At 54.7% G+C, this 18,851-nt stretch overlaps 2 protein-coding genes across 3 annotated transcripts; both read right to left on the bottom strand.

Moving 5' to 3' along the window:
- Positions 1-2,396: 2,396 nt before the first annotated feature.
- Tmem161a (transmembrane protein 161A) lies at positions 2,397-11,165 on the bottom strand. Of its 2 annotated transcripts, none has more exons than XM_051169856.1 (12): positions 11,025-11,165; positions 9,056-9,159; positions 6,765-6,845; positions 6,372-6,469; positions 6,103-6,259; positions 5,230-5,381; positions 4,117-4,177; positions 3,866-4,009; positions 3,663-3,776; positions 3,372-3,546; positions 3,190-3,286; positions 2,397-2,833 (listed from the first exon to the last, which is right to left on the bottom strand). In XM_051169856.1, the coding sequence occupies exons 1-12, from the start codon at positions 11,025-11,027 to the stop codon at positions 2,577-2,579; spliced, it is 1,443 nt and encodes a 480-aa protein (XP_051025813.1). In that variant the 5' UTR covers positions 11,028-11,165; the 3' UTR covers positions 2,397-2,576. The 2 variants fall into 2 exon arrangements, with proteins under 2 accessions (XP_051025813.1, XP_051025814.1); XM_051169857.1 differs by lacking the exon at positions 11,025-11,165 and adding an exon at positions 10,690-10,714.
- Positions 11,166-14,536: 3,371 nt separating this feature from the next.
- Mef2b (myocyte enhancer factor 2B) lies at positions 14,537-18,538 on the bottom strand. Its single transcript, XM_051169763.1, has 9 exons — positions 18,491-18,538; positions 16,939-17,019; positions 16,445-16,648; positions 16,078-16,212; positions 15,609-15,735; positions 15,364-15,497; positions 15,144-15,231; positions 14,955-15,042; positions 14,537-14,777 (listed from the first exon to the last, which is right to left on the bottom strand). The coding sequence occupies exons 2-9, from the start codon at positions 16,990-16,992 to the stop codon at positions 14,558-14,560; spliced, it is 1,050 nt and encodes a 349-aa protein (XP_051025720.1). The 5' UTR covers positions 16,993-17,019; positions 18,491-18,538; the 3' UTR covers positions 14,537-14,557.
- Between the last annotated feature and the right edge of the window lie 313 nt (positions 18,539-18,851).

Below are 18,851 nucleotides of genomic sequence, written 5' to 3'. Positions count from 1 at the left end.
CCACACCAGGAGGCTGGAGGGGACAGAGGCTCCTGGGCCACCCCAGCAGGATGTGCCATGTAGATGGCTGGGCCGAGCTCTGCTTCAGGCAACTGGCCAGGCAGCAGTGGTGAGGGTGTCGTGGGTCCCTGACCTTGCTTTCCCACGTGCTCCCCGGCAGCTTTGGCCTGGGAGCCTCTCGGCCTGTGGTTGCTCTCTTCCATGGTCACTGTCCAGTCTGGAGTTCTATTTTCATGCCATGAAGACACTTTGTTTATATATAATGTTTATATATTTTAAAGATTTGTGCCAAGAGAGTATATTTAATAAAAATTTAAATAAGGTCTGCTTCTCACTTCTTCAACATTGGCTCCTCCCCGCAAGCTGTAACTACTGGCTTGAAACTATTAAGTACTTTTGTTGTTTGTTTTTTGAGGCAGGGTTTCTCTTGAGTGCTGGGATTACAAGTGTGCACCACCACTGCCTGGTCACTGTTTGGCACTTTAAAAAATATTGGTGGGAGCCCAGCATAGTGGCACACTCCTTTAATCCTAGCACTTGGGAGGCAGAGGCGGGAGGATCTCTTGAGTTTGAGGCCAGCCTGGTCTACAAAGTGAGTCCAGGACAGCCAAGGCTACATGGAGAAGCCATGTCTCAAAGAAGGGGGGGGGGAGGATTTTGTGTGTGGGGCTTTGCCTGCCTGCATGAATGCGTGCCTGTGAATGCCTGTCCCCTGAGGAGGCCAGAAGATGACAACAGATCCTCTGAGGCTGGAGGCACAGGTGCTCATGAGGCACCATGTGGGTGCTCAGAACTGAGCCTGAGTTCTCTGCCAGACCAGCCAGTACTCTTCACCGCGGAGCCATGTCTCCAGCCCTTTGGTTATCCTTGTCCAAGCACTGTGTGCATCTTTCTATTCATAGATGTCAGTGTGACCCAGGCTACCAGGAATGAAACTGATAGCCAAAGATGGAGAGTCAGCCTGGACAGTAGAGCATGTAGAAACACTCCCCCCCATGAGGGCTGGGGCATGGCCCAGGGGCAGAGCACTTACGTATCACACAAAAGGCCCCAAAAGACAAAGACCCAGGAATAGAGTAACCATGCAGCTAAATCTGCCAATAACAACATGTCTTGTAGATTTTCTTTTTACATATCTGAGACATATGATCCAGGTTGGCTTCTAATTCTTGCCACACGCTGGCCTGCCTCTGGAGTCATTAACTGTGCCCCACCATGCTCAGCAACCAGAAGCATCGGCTGCAAACCTAGGAACCTCTGCTTAGAAACAGCCCAGGCCCGAGGCGGCCCTCAGTGGGGTGTCTGGGGTGGGCCCTCTGAGGTGTGTGCCCTACAGAGCAGGCCTTTGTTTCCTGGCACTGTCTGCTCTTCTGTGCCCCTGTGGGGCATCACGCTTTTCTTGCCCATCCCTGATTGCCGTGGACCGTCCATAAGCTCCTACAGCCCCCTGTCAGAGTCAGTTTGGGATGCAGAGAAACTACAGAAAGACCTTCAAGGAAATCGTGTGGATTCATGCCACACACACATCAGCCATACTTGTAGTAACAAAGACCTGAGTTCAAGTCTCCAGAGCCCACATAAAGTCTAATCCCAGCACTCCTATGGCAGGTTGGGGCCACAGACTCCCTGAAGCTGTTGGACAGCTAACCTGAGCAACTTGGGGTGAACAAGAGGCCCTGTCTCAAGGCAGAAGGCTAGGACCTGAGTGTCTTCTGATGCTGCCCTGTGCACCCGTGCTCACATGCACATAGGCAGTCACACTCCGTGGATGGAGACCAGGTGCCTTCTCCCCAGGATGAAACCTGAAGGCTCAAGGCTATTGGCTGTTCTCCAGACAGCTGGGGCAGGTCACACAGGTCCCCACAGACAGCGTGGCGAGGCATTACTGGAGCCCTACATTTTTTCATTTATTCTCAGTACACATTTTGCATATGTGGGAGGGTCACACAGCTCATGCATGTCTCCTAAACACACGCATGCACACACACACTGAGTCACAGCAACAGGACAATCCTGGAGTTGGTGACCCTCAGGTACCAAAGCGTTGAAATACATGACAGCAACCATCCTCACAGCTTTGCAGGCACATAGGCAGTCACACTCAAGAGTCATGGTCTTGTTACTAGGCTAGGCTAATCCTCCTGCCTCAGCCCCCCTCCTGGTGAGGGCTGTGTGGATACTGGGACGGAGCCCCACCTCTAGCTCTCTCCTCCTCCTCTGACCTCCAGCTTCCTACTGCTCCCTAGTACCGCTCTCCCCGGCCACTCTTACCATCCAGGTGTCCCCTGCTTATTTCTCCGGCCTCTGGGATATTTCTGTAAAAAGTGTCCCCTCCCTTTTATTGAGAGCAGTCCCCCCGCCCCCGGCTGAAATCCTGCACCTGCGCGCATGCATGCACACACATTGGGCCCATGGCCTCCAGGCCCAGGGGAGACTGATTCCAGGAGTCCATGATCTAGGCACTGAGGTGAGAGAGACGGTGGGGAGTTCCAACCCCTACCCAGGGTCATCACACAGGGGGCAGTCCCAGTCCTAGTGGGCACGGATCAGATGCCAGCACCCCAGAAAGTGTCATGCTACGAGGCTGCCAGGTGCCGGTGGAAATAGAGGCCGAAGAGGCTGGAGAGCAGCTGGCAGGCAGCAGTCCACCAGATGAGATAGGCCAGCACGCCACGGAGGAAAGGGGGTGTGAGCAGGCCACCCAGGACCTTTGCGACCTGGGCCGCAGTCTGCTGGGCCTCGTCTCCTGCCGTGTCTACAGAGATCAAAGTGTCTGACGGCTGGGATGAGGCCAATGGGGGAGGAGCTGGGCCCAGTGTCCAAGAATAGCCACCTGCAAGAGTGAAGAAGGGAAGTGTGAGTGGAGACAGACCGGTGGGAGTCAGGAGGCTTTCACATCCGAGGTTAGTCTGCTGGCCCCGCCCACACTACCTGCTGACCCCACCTCCAACCTTCCGTCTAGAGGTCTTGCCTGTAGCCTTGCCCAAACCCTGCCCACACTTCCATCTGCCGGCCCCACCCTCAACAGGCCACGCCCCCACCTCTAACAGCCTGCCTTGCCCTCGCTCAGAGACCCCACCCTCACCTTTTATTGGAAGGTCCCACCCTTACCAGACCTGTCCCCACCCTCTATTTGCTGGCCCCACCCCCGCCTCGCCCCTCTCCCCTCCCCTCCCCCCAGCCCCGCACCCAGGGTCTTGAGCAGCAGTGTGCAGTGCAGAGTGAGGATGAGCGGCGTCAGGTACTGCAGGCTCACCACCGTGACGTAGCAGTAGACCCGGATCACCTGACGGGGGAGACAATGGAGGCTGCAGAGGGGTGGTCTTCCCAGGGAAGGGACCCCCCACGACCAGGCCACCAGGGGTGCAAACCCGCTGCTGGATTTCGCGGGCCTCGATGCGGCCCGCCTCCTTGCGCAGCTGCTCCACCCGAGTCTTGACCAGGCACAGGTAGGCCTGCAGGTGGGGCCGGGTCACCGCCAGCCGCAGCAGACACAGCACCACCAGCACCCAGAGGCGCAGGGAGTCGAAGGCCCCTTCTGACGGCCTGCAACAAGAGCCAACCAGATGGGGAAGCTGGGTGAGCCCTCTTTCCCCAGGCCACCATCTTCCCAGCTCATGGCCTCAGGCACCCCAGGTCTCTCAGGGTCCCCCAACACGCACAGAGAGAAGGTCACGTTCTTCATGGGAGCCTGATACAAGAAGTCCCGGGCGACTGGCTTTGTCCAGAGCCACAAGGTGCACAGGGGCGACAGGAAGCTGGTGTGCAGGAGCAGCCTGAGGGCGAGCAGCGCGGTGGGACCAGGCTCCTGACACCAGCTTCTACCACAACCTCTATCCCACCCCGGGGGGGAGACCCGCCTAACTGCAGCAGCGGCCGGTCCTCAGACAGGGTCAGCGCGTCCTGGTGGGTCTGGGCCAGCCTCAGGCCCGGGAAAATGAGGAAGGCGCCCAGCAAAGAGCCTAGCACTGCCAGGCCAAGGCGGATGGTCAGCTTGACCACAGGGAGTCTGGGAAGAAGAGATGGTGTCAGAAAAACTCACTGCTGGTCAGAATTCAGCCCGCAGGCAGAGCGGGCTATGGATGCTCCCCTACCTGCGCCCACCCCAGGACTCACGCCCAGTCCCAATCCTGCTTCTTCAGAACAGGCTCCAGGTTCTGGGTCATGCTGGCCAGGCCTGAGGGAAGGAGAGAATCAAGTGGTATCGACTGCTTTGGTTTCTGAAAAGGTAGGCTGTCTTGCCTTCCTGCTTGCAGATCCGCCTGCCTCTGCCTCCCAGTGCTGCCACCCAGTGCTGGACTTTACAGGTGTGGGCAGCCAATTTCTACCCTTTACGTGGGTGCAAACTCAGGCTGCCCTGCTCGCAGAGCTCCGCAGGCCCGACCCCAGGACAGACAGCAACTTTTATTTGTACCCTCTATTTGCATCCCATGGTGCAAGTGCCCTGCCCCTGAGCTGCATGGAGCCCTGCTGGGATCAGACTCTTCCAAAACAGAACCCAGGGCTGGGGAGAGTGCTCAGAGAAGGCACTGGCCAAGAGGACGCCAGTTTGGTTCCCAAGACCCATGTAGGGTGGTTCACAACCGTCTGTAACTGTTGCTCTGGGGTATCCAACTTTTAAGTCGTTTAGTTTACCCTCTTTTAGGCTGGAATAGCACCTGCACGCTCGAGCACACACACAAACACACACATACACAGAACGGCAATTTTAAATAAATCTTAAAAACAAAACAAAACCAAAAATACCATGAAGGGCTGGAGAGATGGCTCAACAACTAAAAACACTGAGGTCCCGAGTTCAATCCCCAGCATCCACATGGTGGCTCACAGCCATCTGTCGTGGGATCTGATGCCCTCTTCTAGTGTGCATGGAAACATAGCGCTCGCATACATAAAATAAATAATTAAATAATAAACAAAACCAGACAAACAAAACAGAGGCTAGAGAGATGGCTCAGCAATTAAGAGCTCTTGCCGCTCTTTCACAAAGCCCACATTCATATCCCAGCACCCACACTACGGCCTGCAAGCCTCTGGAACTCCAGTGCCCTCTTCTGGCCGTTGCTGGTACTGCACAACCTGGCACACAGACACATCATGGCAAAACATCCACACGCATTGAATAAAAATAAATCTTTATAGTAATAACAGCTACATCTTAAAGCCAGCACTCTGTGACAGAGGCAGGAGGATCTCTGTGAGTTCGAGGCCAGCCAGGGGCACCCATACCTGGCTCCAGGCCCAGCTCCAGCGTCTCCTCCCGCACCACCTGAACCAGCATGGCCAGGAGGAGAAAGAGGAAGCCGAAGGCTAGACACACCGAGCGCTCGCCATCCTCCTTGGCGCTGAAGTACAGCCGGGTCATCATGAGGAACACCTTGCTGGGGATGGGGTTAAGAAAGCCAGGGACAATCTCGGGCCCTTCCTTGACCCCCATCTCAAGGGCACAGACAACACTAGAGGAATTGACCTGGAGTTTAAACTTGGGGTGTGGGATCAGGGGAGTTGGCTGTGCTGGTGTGTGGTTGGAGGTGGCCTAAGGGCCTGTGGCCAATCAGAAACCATGGTGGCTGCACCTAGGGAGGGATGGGCATGCAGAGGTAGCATTTGAAAAGTCAGAAGCCATTTTTTTTTTAGAGGGACAATGCTTGGGATGAGATGGGCGTGGTGGCGCTTTTAATCTAGCACTTGGGAGGCAGAGGCCAGGCAGATCGCTGTGAGTTCGAGGCCAGCCTGGGCTACAAAGTGAGTCTAGGACAGCTAAGGCTAAAGAGAGAAGCCCTGTCTCAAAACAAGAACAAAATCAAACAACAAGAAACCCAAAAACAATGCGTGGGATAGAACCCCAGCCTCTATGTGTGAACCCAGGGGCATGGAGGGGAAGGAACTCACCCAATTGGGGCCAATCCAAGAGAACCAGACTGTGTGACCAGTGCAGTGATGCACCTGTCGCCTGGTGATGGAGGGTGAGACCAGGATGCCCTGCATACCCCTGACTCTGAGGCAGGTTTATGGCACAGTGGCTGACTCACAGACAGCAAGCTGGAGAGTCAGGGACACTGGGGGCCTGAGACCCATGGGCTGAGCCCCAGGGAAGGATACAAAGAGAAGGCCAGCGTGAGCAGGCACCAGAACACAGCGATGTTGGTCTCCTGGACCGGGCCCAGCACAAAATAGTAGGCCTCCGTGAAGAGGTACACACCAACGGAGTACACAGCGAAGTCCACGAACCACTGGTATTCCAGAAAGAAGCGCAGGACTGCGGGGACAGGAGCTCAGCAGCCTGCTCCAGGCTTGGGGGACCCCACAGCCCTCCTGGGCAGGCTAACCCCAGCATAGGGAAGGGGAGTGGGGACCGAGCTGGGTGTTACCTAGGGCATCCACAGCCGTGAGAGGTCTGGTCTCCAGCTGGAAATGGGCGTCTCGAGGCACTGACAGTGGCTTCTCATCGAGAGGGCCATTTGTCCACCTGAGCACATGGGGACAGTGAGAGGTGAGGGACAGCGATCTCCCCCGGGCCTCCTAGAAAGCTTGGATGGTGCTGGCCTGGAAACACCTCAGCCACTTTAGGTATGAGACTCAGGGCCAGCCCACAGCAAACAGCAAGGAATACAAGATGCTAACTGCAGCCACTGTGCCCAGCAGCACCATAAGTTGGAGGGCAGGCCATGCCCCCCCCAGAGCTGCCATGTCTTCCGGCAGAGGTGAGGCCTGTCACCGGACGAGAGGGCATAGCCCTGCCTGGGCTCCATGGGGCCACTCACCGATCCTTCCTGCCCCTGGGCCTCGGTTTCCCTGCAAGCGCACGCAGTTCCTCCTCTGAGGGGTGTATGTACCGGAACAGACTGAGGGTAAAAGAAAGTCAGGAAAGCTTGGCCTGGGGTCCCCAGGCAAAGAACTTGATTCTGGTCTTGAGACCCGAACACTGGGCATTGTCTGAGCTGGGGCAGGGACAGCCCTGTGGGAAGGTGAACCATGGTGCCTGGGTGTGGCCATAGCTAGGGAAATTCTGGGAAGATGGGATGGGGGCACTGATCCAGCCACAAGGAGCCCAGGAATCTAGGACACCCTTAAATCTGTAAGCTGACTATCTGGGGCCCATGTATTATTTGGGGGCGGGTGGTGGGGGAGAAATCACTCCCGAGGTATTCTCAGACCAGGCCAGACACCAAAACAGGAAGAACAGTAATAACCCAGATTATAAAAGGCCAGGAGAAGAGGAGTGGGGGTGGGGGAGGCTCTTTTGTCAAGACAGATCTGAAGTGTACTTTAAAGACACCAAAGGCCGGCGGCAGCGGTGGTGGTGGTGGCAGCGGCATGTGCAGGAGTGTGGAGGCAGGTGGATCTCTGTGAGTTCAAGGTCAGCCTGGTATAGAGAGTGAGTTCCAAGGCAGCCACGACTATGTAGAGATACCATGCCCTAACGAATAATAAACAAACAAAGACTTCAAAGGAGCAAGGAGACGGCACAGCACACAGCAGGTAAAGGCACTTTCCACCGAAGCCAACTTAAAGTGGAAACAACCAACTTTACAGCCTGGCTCACATGAGGGCCAGGGCAGCACTAAACATTACACAAAATAAGAAGAATAAAGTTGGTGGCTGGAAGGTGGCCCAGTGCTTAGTTAAAAAGCTCTTACTCAGGGCTGGAGAGATGGCTCAGTGGCTAAGAGCACTGCCTGCTCTTTCAAAGGACCCAGGTTCAATTCCCAGCACCCATATGGCAGCTCACATGGTAACTCCAAGATCTGATACCCTCACACCAATGCACATAAATTAAAATTAAATAAAATATTTTTTAAAAAGCTTGAGTTCCTGATTATGGTAATTTGTTATAACCAATAAAAACAAGACTTTGTTTTTTAAAAAAAAAAAGCTCTTGCTCCTCCCAGACGACCCATGATTGCTCCCAGCACAAAGCTGTGTGGCCCACACCCATCTATAACTGACAGTTCTCACTTAGGAAAGGCACAAATCAGGCTGGAGAGATGGCTCAGAGGTTAAGAGCACTGACTCCTCTTCCAGAGGTCCTGAGTTCAATTCCCAGCAACCACATGGTGGCTCACAACCATCTACAACCCAATCTGATGCCCTCTTCTGTCCTGCAGGTGTACATGCAGGCAGAGCACTGTATACACAATAAATAATTAAAAAAAAAAGAAAGGCACAAACCACACGCAGACATACAGGGACACACACAATTGAAAAGAAATCTGTCTTTAAAATGTGAGTGGGAGGTTCTGGAGAGATGGCTCAGAAGTTAGGAACACTGACTGCCCTTCCAGAGGTCCTGAGTTCAATTCCCAGCAACCACATGGTAGCTCACAGCCATCTACAATAAGATCTGGTACCCTCTTCTGGCTTCCAGGCTGGACAGAATACTGTATAAATAATAAATAAATAAATCTTTAAAAAATAAAAGCCAGGCATGGTGGTGCACGTCTGTAATCCCAGCACTTGGGAGGCAGAGGCAGGTAATCCTGCTGTGAGTTTGAGGACACAAAGTGAGTCTAGGATAGCCAGGGCTAGCACAGAGAAACCCTGTCTTGAAAAACCAGATAATAGCCGGGCACGGTGGCGCACGCCTTTAATCCCAGCGCTCGGGAGGCAGAAGCAGGCAGATCTCTGTGAGTTCGAGGCCGGCCTGGTCTACAAAGCAAGTCTAGGACAGCCAAGGCTACACAGAGAAACCTTGTCTCGAAAAACCAAAAAAAAAGAAAGAAAGAAAGAAAGAAAAACCAGATAATAAAATAAAATAAAATGCGGATGGGAGGCTGAGGTAGAGGGACTGCCACCCTTTCACAGGTAGCCTGAGGTAGTGTGAGACTGTTGTCTAAAAACAACAAAACTAGCAGGTAAGTGCACTTGGGGCTCCACCAGAGGACCCGGGCTGCATTCTCAGCCCCACATCAGGCAGCTCACAACTGCCTGTAAGTCCAACCCTGATGCCTCTGGCCTCCCCAGGGGCCTGCACTCACCACTCACATGCACAAACCCACATGTGGAGACACACACCCACACAGAATCAGGACCTCAGCGGGGGACAGCGCCGTACCTTCCGTTGCAGAGCAGCCAGCGGGCGAAGGAGCAGTGTGGGGCCAGCCTGTGCATGAGGGTGGCTGCGAACAGCGTCACCACCAGTTGCACTCCGAGGACCGCCTGAGGGAGCAGCTCTAGTCAGAAACTCTCAAGCTCCCTGAAGTAACTCCAGTACTGACCTTTATTAGAGTTTCCAAACCCTTTCCCTGCGCACTTTTTTTTGTGTGTGTATGTGTGTGGCACTGGTTGCCCTATGTAAACCAAGCTGACCTTGAACCTGCAGAAATCTGCCTGCCTCTGGCTCCCCAGTGTTGGGATTAAAGGCCAGACCCACCACATCAAACTAATTTTTTAAAAGATTTATTTATTTATTTATTTATTTATTTATTTATTTATTATGTATACAGTGCTCTGCCTGCTTGTACGCCTGCAGGCCACAAGAGAGCATCAAATCACATTATAGATGGTTGTGAGCCACCATGTGGTTGCTGGGAATTGAACTCAGGACCTCTGGAAGAGCAGCCAGTGCTCTTAAACTCTGAGCCATCTCTCGGTGCTAACTATTTGTTTAAAGGATGTTTCCTGCCAGGCATGACGGTACCTTTAACCCCAGCACTCAGGAGGCAGAGGCAGGCAGACCTCTGAGTCGGAGGCCAGTCTGGACTAGAGCGAGTTTCAGGACACCCAGGCTACACAGAGAAACCCTGTGTCAACAAACAAATAAACAACAAGACGGGGGGGGGGGGGGTCCTAAAGCCCAGGGTGGTCAGGAACTCAGTATGCACCTTGAACTGCTGCCCAGCTCTCCATTCTACCCTAAGTAAGAATTCCGAGGACAGCTTCACAAGGTTTTTCAGTCGGCAGCTGAGCCAGGCTCCCTGCTTGACACAGCACTAATTTCTGTAATTATCTAATTACACAAACTATGTGCCATGAGAGCTGTCTGCTAGTGTTCTGGCGTTATAACCAATTAACATGAAATGCAGATTAATATTAAAACCAACTGGTCATTAAAAATATTCTGTAAGCCAGGTGTGCTGGAGTACACTTTAGTTTTGATTTTTAGAGACAGTGTTTCAGTGTGTAGCCCTGGGATGTCCTGGAACTCAAGAGACGTACCTGCCTCTACCTCCTGAGTGCTGAGATTAATGTGGGGACATCATGCCCAGCTCCACCCGTAAGGCCCTTTGTAAATAACAATTTATATTTTTTAACTGGCAAAAACAAAAATAAAAGGAGAGGGATATTGGGGAGACGGCTCAGTGGTTAAGAGTGCAGGCCACACGTTCCATTCCCGGCACCGATTTGGCAGCTCATAACCCTAACTCCAGTCCCTGAGAGGCTACATGTCTTCTCTGGCTTCTAAGAACAGCCGACACATACGTGGTGCCCAGACGGACTTACAAAACATTCACACTTAATAAATATAGTAAAGGAATAAATAAAATACTTAAAAAGAAAATAGAGCCGGGCGTGGTGGCGCACGCCTTTAATCCCAGCACTTGGGAGGCAGAGGCAGACGGATCGCTGTGAGTTCGAGGCCAGCCTGGTCTACAGAGTGAGTCCAGGACAGCCAGGGCTACACAGAGAGACCCTGTCTCAAAAAACCAAGAAAAAAGAAAATAGAAAGCCGTGTATAGTGGTACACACTTGTCACCCCAGCGCTCCAGAGGCAGAAGATTCAGAAGCTCGAGGTCACCCCAGGCTACGGAGACGTTTTGGGACAACCTGCGCTATATGATACCCTGTCAGAAAGCAAAACCTGCTGCAAGCCGGGCTCCCTCATTCCTGACCAGAGAGCCCGGGCTTCACCCGCCACCGCGTCCCGCACCACCGACTGCACCCCACTTGCAGTCGCCCTCCAAGCCTTCGGGGGTCCCTTTCAGCTCTGCCAGGCCCTCCTCGACCCCCGCAGTCCCTGTGCCTCCCTCTGCCCGGCCCGACCCCGCACGTCTCCCACGAGGGGCCCCACAGGGCCTGCTCACCATGTCCGCGCTTGGGGCTCACCCACGCACCAGGCTGGAGGCGGGAAAGACCGGGAGATCTCGGCCAGTTAGAGTCCGGATCCTATTGACGAGCATCCTGAGAAGCCAGTCGTCGGGATAAGAGCGGTGGGTGTGCGCAATGCGTGCCGGGAACTGTAGTTCTTCGCGGGAGCGGGAGCTTTTCTGACCGCTGCCTCTCTTCTCTTCTTCCTTCCTCCCCCCCCCACCCCCCACCCCCGCTCCCTCCGCCTTGCGGGTGTGGGTGTGGTGTGTGGGTGTCGGTGTGTGGCTGAGTCCCTATGTAATCTCATCTGGGCTGTCCTGGAACTCCCTATGAAGACTAGGCTGGCCTAAACTCATGGGAGTCTACATCCTCTGCTCCCCTAGTGCAGAAATTTAAGGCGCACGCTACCACATGGGACCTATAAACAAACAAACAAACAAACAGACAGACACTTACTTCCAGCAGATTGCTGTGAGTTCAAGGCCAGCATGGTCTACAAAGTGAGTCCAGGACAGCCAAGGCTACACAGAGAAATCCTGTCTCGAAAAACAAACAAACAAACAAACAAGCTTCTTTCCATAGCTGGGACAGGAGGTGGACCTCTGTGAGTTCGAGGCCAGCCTTGTCTACAAAAGGAGTTCAGAGACAGTGAATGCTACACAAAGAAAAGTGAGAAAGAGGAGGGGGTGGCAGAGGGGTTCTTTTGTTGTTTTGTTTGTTTATTTGCCTTTGTTTTTCTTTTCTTTTTTTCTTTTTCTTTTCTTTTTTTTTTTTTTTTTTTTTTGAGATAGGGTCTCTCTGTGTAGCCTTGGCTGTGCTGTCCTAGACTCTCTGTAGACCGGGCTGGCCTCGAACTCACAAAGATGCACCTGCCTCTGCCTCCTGAGTGCTGAGATTAAAGGCATATGGTACCACACCCAGCCTTGGTTTTGTGCATTCCTGAGTGTCCTGGAACTTACTCTGTAGACCAAGCTGGCCTTGAACTCAGAGATCTGACTGCCTCTGCCTCCCTAGTGCTAGGAGCACCACAGCTAGTATGGGCCTGTATTTGTGTGGGTGTGTGCTGGGGGGGGGGGGGGGCGGCGGTCCAGTGGAGAGCCTGATCCTTTGAACCTGAAGGTACATGTGGTTGCTCTCAAACTGAGGAGAGTGCTGGGACTGAACCTGGGCCTCTGCGACAGCAGTATTTACTCCTAACCAACCACCTAACTTTCTGCCCTGTTTTGTTTTTGCTTGGGGCTGGGGGCTTCTTGCTACATTTATTTATTTGTGAGTGTGTGGAGGACAGAGGATGTTTTGTCAGTTCTTCCTTCTATCATGTGTCCCCAGGGGATCAAATTCAGGTCCCACAGGAAAGGCCTCAACCCGCTGAACAGGCTTTCTGGCTCTGTTTGCTTTTAGTGGCCTTGAAGTTCTGATCCCCCCAGCCTCCACCTCTAAAATGCTCAAGCGACAGCTGTCACTATGTCTGGTGGGCGTTCTCGTTGCTGGCGGTGGAACCCAGATGTGCACACACAAGTCCTGTACTGTGTGAGCATCCTCCCCAGCTCACTGTACCCCCCGACCACCACCAGCACCCCATCCAGAACTTAGCCCGGACATCTGTGTGTGGCTGACTTTTCTGAAAAGTAGCCACTAGCCAGGCAGGTGTAGTGGATTACATGGTTGTCTGCTTTCCCGCCCCCTCCCAAGACAGGGTTTCTCTGTGTAGCCCTGGCTGTCCTGGACTCACTTTGTAGACCAGGCTGGCCTCGAACTCACAGTGATCTCCCTGCCTCTGCCTCCCGAGTGCTGGGATTAAAGGCGTGTGCCGCCATGCCCGGCTGTTCTCAATGTTTTTTATTCTGCGACCCTTGAATACAGTTCCTCATGTTGTGGTGACCCCCCCCTAACCATAAAATTATTTCCCTTGCCACCTCGTAACTGTAATTTTACTGTTATAAAGAGTAATGTAAAGCCGGGCGTGGTGGCGCACGCCTTTAATCCCAGCACTCGGGAGGCAGAGGCAGGCGGATCGCTGTGAGTTCGAGGCCAGCCTGGTCTACAAAGTGAGTCCAGGACAGCCAAGGCTACACAGAGAAACCCTGCCTCGAAAAAACCAAAAAAAAAAAAAAAAAAAAAAAAAAAAAAAAAAAAAAAAAGAGTAATGTAAATATCTGTGTTTTTCAATGACCTCAGGCAACCCCTAGGTTGAGAACCACTGACTTATGTGCTTGGGGAAGGAGACAACATGGAGGACAACTCGTGGGGTCAATGTTCTCCTTCTTCAGTGTGAGTTTCCTCCTCGGACTGAACGCAGAGTGGCAAGAGCCTTTTCCCACTAGCGGAGTCCTCTCGCCTGCCCTAGGGGACTTTGGCCCTTTAAAAACTAAAAAGTGTTTGGGTATAATAATTTAGGTAAGTGTGTGTAAGGTCCCAGGGATACTTGCCTGTCCCCTCCCAGAAGCCATAAGAGTGTCCCCTTTGAGCCAGGGACTCTGCCTGAACCCGAGGTTGAGTTTTCTAGGCCAGCCTAACAGCCAGCAAACCTCCACTTGAGCTCGGGTTATCAGCATGTGCATACAGGACGCCCCCAGCTCTACCAGGGTGTTGGGGGGAGGGGTGGGGGATGAACTCTAGTCACATGATCGTGTAATCATCATCTTGCCCTCTTCAGCCCAAGACACGCTTGAAGGAGGGTGTCCTTGAAAGAGCCCCGCTTTCCTCTTTGTTTTTACATGCTTTATGTCTGTCTACTTGTGGGACAGTGCCAACACAGCCGGGGGTGGGGGGGTGGGGGGCAGGTATCTTACTCTCTTCAGACAGGGGCTGTTACTAAAAACCCAGAGCTGGGCCACTAAGCCCCAGTGATCCTGTCTCCACCTCACTCCGTGGCACTAGGTTACAGCACCCAGACCACATCCAGCTTCTTATATGGGGGTGTTGGAGATTTGAACCCAGATCTTACTGCTTGTGCAGCAAGCTTGCCTGCCGTTGACCCTTCTCCCGCCCGCTCCCCATTTATATGTTTATTCATTCATTTTGAGAGTGTGTCTGTGTGTGTGTGTGTGGGGGGGGTGCCTCCACGCGGAAGTCAATGGACGACTTGCAGACAGACGACTTGCAGACAGGCGGCTGGTTCTTTCCTTCCACCAATAGAACTCGGATGGACAAGGATGGCAGCGAGTGCCTTTACCCCCTGGGCCATCTTGGGCGGAGTCATGTTTACTTTTATGAAGCTGTGTCATTTCTGTGTCAGACTGGCCTAGAACTACCCTTCCTCTCGGAATCCGTTTCTTCGGCGTGTACCCCCAATCCAGTGTAGGCATAAAGGAGGCCTTTGGGGAGACTAGGTGTGACTATCCCGGGCTCTCGGGGTGGGCTGCCCAGCGCCCTTCCAGATCCCTTGGGCTTTATTGATGCAGCGGCCCCCCCAGGAAGGGACAGGGCCTCACAGGTGGTGCACATCGTCTGTCCTCGCCCTCCTGGCTGTGCAAAGAACCCGAAACGGGGGGGGGGGGGTGTCTCTGTGGAGGAGCCTCCTGGAGCGCTACCGCGACCAGCCGTCAGGGGTCAAGCGGCGCAGGGAGGCCGCGGGCCGCAGTGGCTCTGCCAGGGGCCTGGCAAGGAGCAGTGGGTAGGGAAACGACCTGGAGAAGTCGCCCGAGGCCCCAGTGGCTGGAGACAGACGCTCCGACTTGATGCTCATCGGAGGCGTCGGAGGGGACGCCACTCTGCTGGGCGGACCCTCCTCACATAGACTGCGGGCACTGCTGGAGAGACGGGGTAAGGAAGGCAGGGAGGGAAGAGATCCACAAGATAGGTAAGTAAGCTTGCGGGTCTTGGGGTTCTGGGACACCCCACCCCCACCCCTAAATCTCATGGCCCCACCCACAGCCCGGTCCAGGCGAGGCTCACTCCTGGCCGCCAGGGGGCGCCCAACTCACGCTGGCCGGACAGGATCCACCGCGTCCCTCGTTGGTGGCCAGGGAGAAGGCTGCAACGGAAGCTGAGCGGCGTCTCCGGGGCTGCAATCTGCCGGCAGAGGTTTGCTGAGCCGGCGGGTCTCCTGTCAGTACCCTAGCCCTCCCACGCCTGGACCCCAAGGGCAGACAAGGCAGACGGGGTGCGCGCACCTGCGGAGCCTGTTGGCAGGAAGGCAAAGCTACCCAGAGCGGGGCCCGGAGTAGTGCCGGGGCTCTGCAGACCGCTGTACAGGCTCCTCTGCGGGGACAGCAAGGAAGGAAACTGAGGCCTGGGTGTGACCACCTGCCTCCTCCCTTCCTCCCTATTCTTTCCTCCCTCCTTCTCCTCTTCCTCCTCCATCCTCCCTCAACTCCCTCCCCTCCCCCTCACCGAGGTGCCCAGTCCCCCTCGGGCCCCAACCAGGCCCGGGGGCAGGTCTGGCCTCCGCCCGTCAGTCGCTAGGTACAGGGGTGGGGGCGTCTTGCCCGCGAGGTGGCTCGGAGAGAAGATGGGGTGTCCCAGACCTGGGGGGAGAGACCCAGGGAGAGAGAGGTGGTCGTGTCACCCAGCGAGACCAGAGTCCGGGCTCCTTGTGCCCTTCTGCCCACCCAATCCTGGCTGCCCCTAAAGCTCACCCGGGGGTCGAAAGTGAGGCTGGCGGCTGTGTGCAGACGACTCCCCTAGCCCGCCAGGGTCACAGCCTGGAGTGGCGGGTGGGACCCGGTATGACAGCTCTGAGACCGACATCGCAGGGGCCACTGGCTGTGGGCAGAGAGACGGGGCAGTCAGTCTCTGAGGGTCCCTCTCCACTCAGGCCTAGACTTGGGCTGGAGTTGCCGGGTGGGTCCGGCCTCTGCAAAATAGCGTCTCTCTGCAGATCATTGGTTGTGGCTGTTGAGCTGTCACCCCCTTCGAAGCCCAGGTCATAAAGGGCATTCCTCAGGGACTGGTGCCTCACCTACCCGGGACAAGACTAGCTTGCACACAGGTGGCTTCCCTGTCTGGCCCTTTATCACTCCTCCCAGAAACTCAGCCTCAAACTCTGGATTGGAAGTCTGTCTGGGGGTGGGGGAATTCGAAGAAGGAACCGGCAAGTCCTCTTACATAGATCCGAGGCAGGGGCGAGGCCGAGCTCCTGTCGCCTCCCAGCGTCCTCAGCAGCTTCTCTCCCGGACCCTCAGGCCCTTCCTCCACTTCCAGCTCAGGCCCATCGAGGCCCACGCCCCTCCTCTTCAGTGTCTGCGGGAACAGCAGATGACAGGGCGGGGGCTCCCGTCTTACCCGACTCCTGGAACCCAACTTCTGGAACTTGGTTCTCTGGGTCCCTGGAGAGGAGACCTTCCCTAGCCAGTCTGCCCTGAGGGATGCGGATGGGCGTGGCCTGCTCCAGCTGGACCCCGGGGACTAACACCACAGCGAGTTTCCCACCGCCTTAGAGCAGCTCCCGGGGTCTGCGGGCGACCTCAAGTACCTGCAGAATATCCGCGTTCGTGCGACTCTCGTGCGGCTCGCTGTACTCAGTGTATTTGAGCAGGACCCGGTCCATGTCGCTGCTCGCGTACTGGAAGAGCCGCTGCGCGCTGTTGAAGATGATGAGCGCGATGTCGCAGTCGCAAAGCACGCTCAGCTCGTAAGCCTTCTTCATCAGCCCGAACTTGCGCTTGGTGAAGGTCACCTGCGCCACAGCCCCGGAGTTAGGGTGAGGCGGGATGTTAAAGGAGGGACCGCAAATGAGTTTCTCTGCCTCAGTTTTCATCTGAACCTCGGAAACTTCTCTGCGTGCCCAGTTCCCTTCTAAGGAGAAGACTGGGCCCCAGAAACAGAACCCACGCTCTCTGTCACACTCAGACTCCCCAAGGTGCCTCAGAACTCAGACTTCTCTGTAAGATCGATTGACTTTGACCTGTGTGCCCCTAGCCAGAGTACCACTCCCCCTAATGGCGATGAGGCCACCTGGGAACTCACCTGCCTATTCCTTTGGTCTAGAATTCGCGAGATCTGGATTTTTTTCCTCCCCATTGTGCACGGCTGGGCAGAGTGGCTGTTCTGTAAGAGAGGGCCGAGGGAGGGAGTAAAAGGAACAAGGCGGACAGTACCCAGCTTCTGTCCTGCCCACTCAGATGACAGGGAGAAGGGAGGCAGCCCACACTGGGGACCAGCCGGGTGTACTACATGCTCAATAAATGCAGTGCAACGTGGAGGTCCACGCACCTGCACATCCCTGCACTCAGGAGGCCAGGGCAGGAGGAGGCTGGGACCCAGGCCAGCCTCAGCTCCACAGGGAAGGTGGAGGACAGATGTACAGCACTTAAGTCAAATGGAAAGGACCATCGGGGTGTGCTCTGGGCAGTGGACAGATATGGAGGCTTTTCGCTCACTACAGTGTGCGTGCATGTGTGCACGGGCACGGCCGAGAGCGTGAGTGGAGGCACAGGACAGCCCTCAGGTGCCCTCTGTCCCCACACTGACTGTGCAGAGGGAACTTACACACTCAGGCTAGCCATCTCATTCATCCTCTTTTTTTTTTTTTTTTTTTTTTTTTTTTTTTGGTTTTTCGAGATAGGGTTTCTCTGTGTAGCCTTGGCCATCCTGGACTCACTTTGTAGACCAGGCTGGCCTCGAACTCACAGCGATCCGCCTGCCTCTGCCTCCCGAGTGCTGGGATTAAAGGCGTGCGCCACCGCGCCCGGCTCATTCATCCTCTTTTGTTTGTTTGTTTGTTTTGTTAAGATAGGATCTCTCATCCGGGTGTGGTGGCTCACGCCTTTAATCCCAGCACTCGGGAGGCAGAGGCAGGTGGATCGCTGTGAGTTCGAGGCTAGCCTGGTCTACAGAGTGAGTCCAGGACAGCAAAGGGTACACAGAGAAACCCTGTCTTGAAAAACAACATAAGATAGGATCTCTCTATGTAGCCGTGGCTGTCCTAGAACTTGCTATATAGTCCAGGCTGGCCCCAGACTCACAGTGGTTCCCCCCCACCTCCGCCTGCAGAACACTGGAGTCATGCACCACCACGCCTGGATCTTTTCTTTTTCTAATTTAGTGAATTTTGCATAAACATCACTATGTTAAAGTGCACAGTTATATGGCATTTGGTGTGGTTTTCTTTCCGGTGTCCTCATTACCTGAGTCTAACTCCAAGACACTCCCTGGTCTTCAAGGCAGCTGTTGCTCCTGCTCCCTCCCCCTCTCCCCCTCCCCCTCCCCCCTTCCCCTTTCCTTCTGTTTCCTGGTTCTGTGGGGTTCCCTGTTCTAGACATTTCCACACATGGGGTCACACACCATGTGGGCCTGGGGACTCCCCCACATGTTCCTTATGGGACCTGGATGGACAGTGTTCTGAGACATGGTTTTGCTAAGTAGTCTAGGCTGACCCAGAACTCAAAATTGCCCCGTCTCAGCCTCGAGAGTGCCAGCATATCAGGTGTGGACTCCACATCCCCTCAGGAAAACGCTCTGCTGTAGTTCTGTGTGGGCTTGAGGGAAAGGGCTGGTGTGTGGATAACAGAAAACTCACCCCTGCTTGGTTCAGGCTGGGGGACTGAGGGTCTCCACCAAAGGGTCCACGTGGCCTCCCTGGTCTCGGGTCTCCCTGGTGGGGTTTTAAGAACTTTTAGGTTAGCCTGGGCTATCGTGAGAACTCATGTCAAACAAACAAAACAAGATAAAGTTTCTGAGGTGCACATGGGTGACACACCATAGTGTCAGTACTTGGGGGCCTGAGACTGGAGTCTAGGAGCTCTAGGCTAGCCTGGGCTACATTGTAGGATTGTCTCAGGAACAGGGAGGCTAGGGAGATGGCTCAGTTGTTAAGCAACTGTGAGGACCGCCGAGAGAACAGGCCTGCTGCGGTCTCTGCACTGGGGGGCAGAGTCAGG

Source organism: Acomys russatus, chromosome 27, assembly GCF_903995435.1.
Source record: "Acomys russatus chromosome 27, mAcoRus1.1, whole genome shotgun sequence".
Lineage (NCBI taxonomy): Eukaryota > Metazoa > Chordata > Mammalia > Rodentia > Muridae > Acomys > Acomys russatus.
The sequence above is the reverse complement of the archived record's forward strand: the minus strand, read 5'-3'. Positions and strand labels throughout refer to the sequence as shown.

Bases quoted from the DNA above. Each gene is read 5' to 3' on its own strand.
- Tmem161a (XM_051169856.1), bottom strand. The intron at 4,010-4,116 runs GTGAGTCCTGGG...TCTTCTTCCCAG, and splicing joins AAGCAGGATTGGGACTGGGC to ACTCCCTGTGGTCAAGCTGA. The intron at 2,834-3,189 runs GTGCGGGGCTGG...TCACTCTTGCAG, and splicing joins ACTGCTGCTCAAGACCCTGG to GTGGCTATTCTTGGACACTG.
- Mef2b (XM_051169763.1), bottom strand. From the start codon at position 16,992: ATGGGGAGGAAAAAAATCCAGATCTCGCGAATTCTAGACCAAAGGAAT. The intron at 15,736-16,077 runs GTAAGAGGACTT...CTCTGCCCACAG, and splicing joins CGCCCCTGCCTCGGATCTAT to CCAGTGGCCCCTGCGATGTC. The intron at 14,778-14,954 runs GTGAGTTGGGCG...TCTCTCCAGCAG, and splicing joins GTGGATCCTGTCCGGCCAGC to TGCCCGCAGTCTATGTGAGG.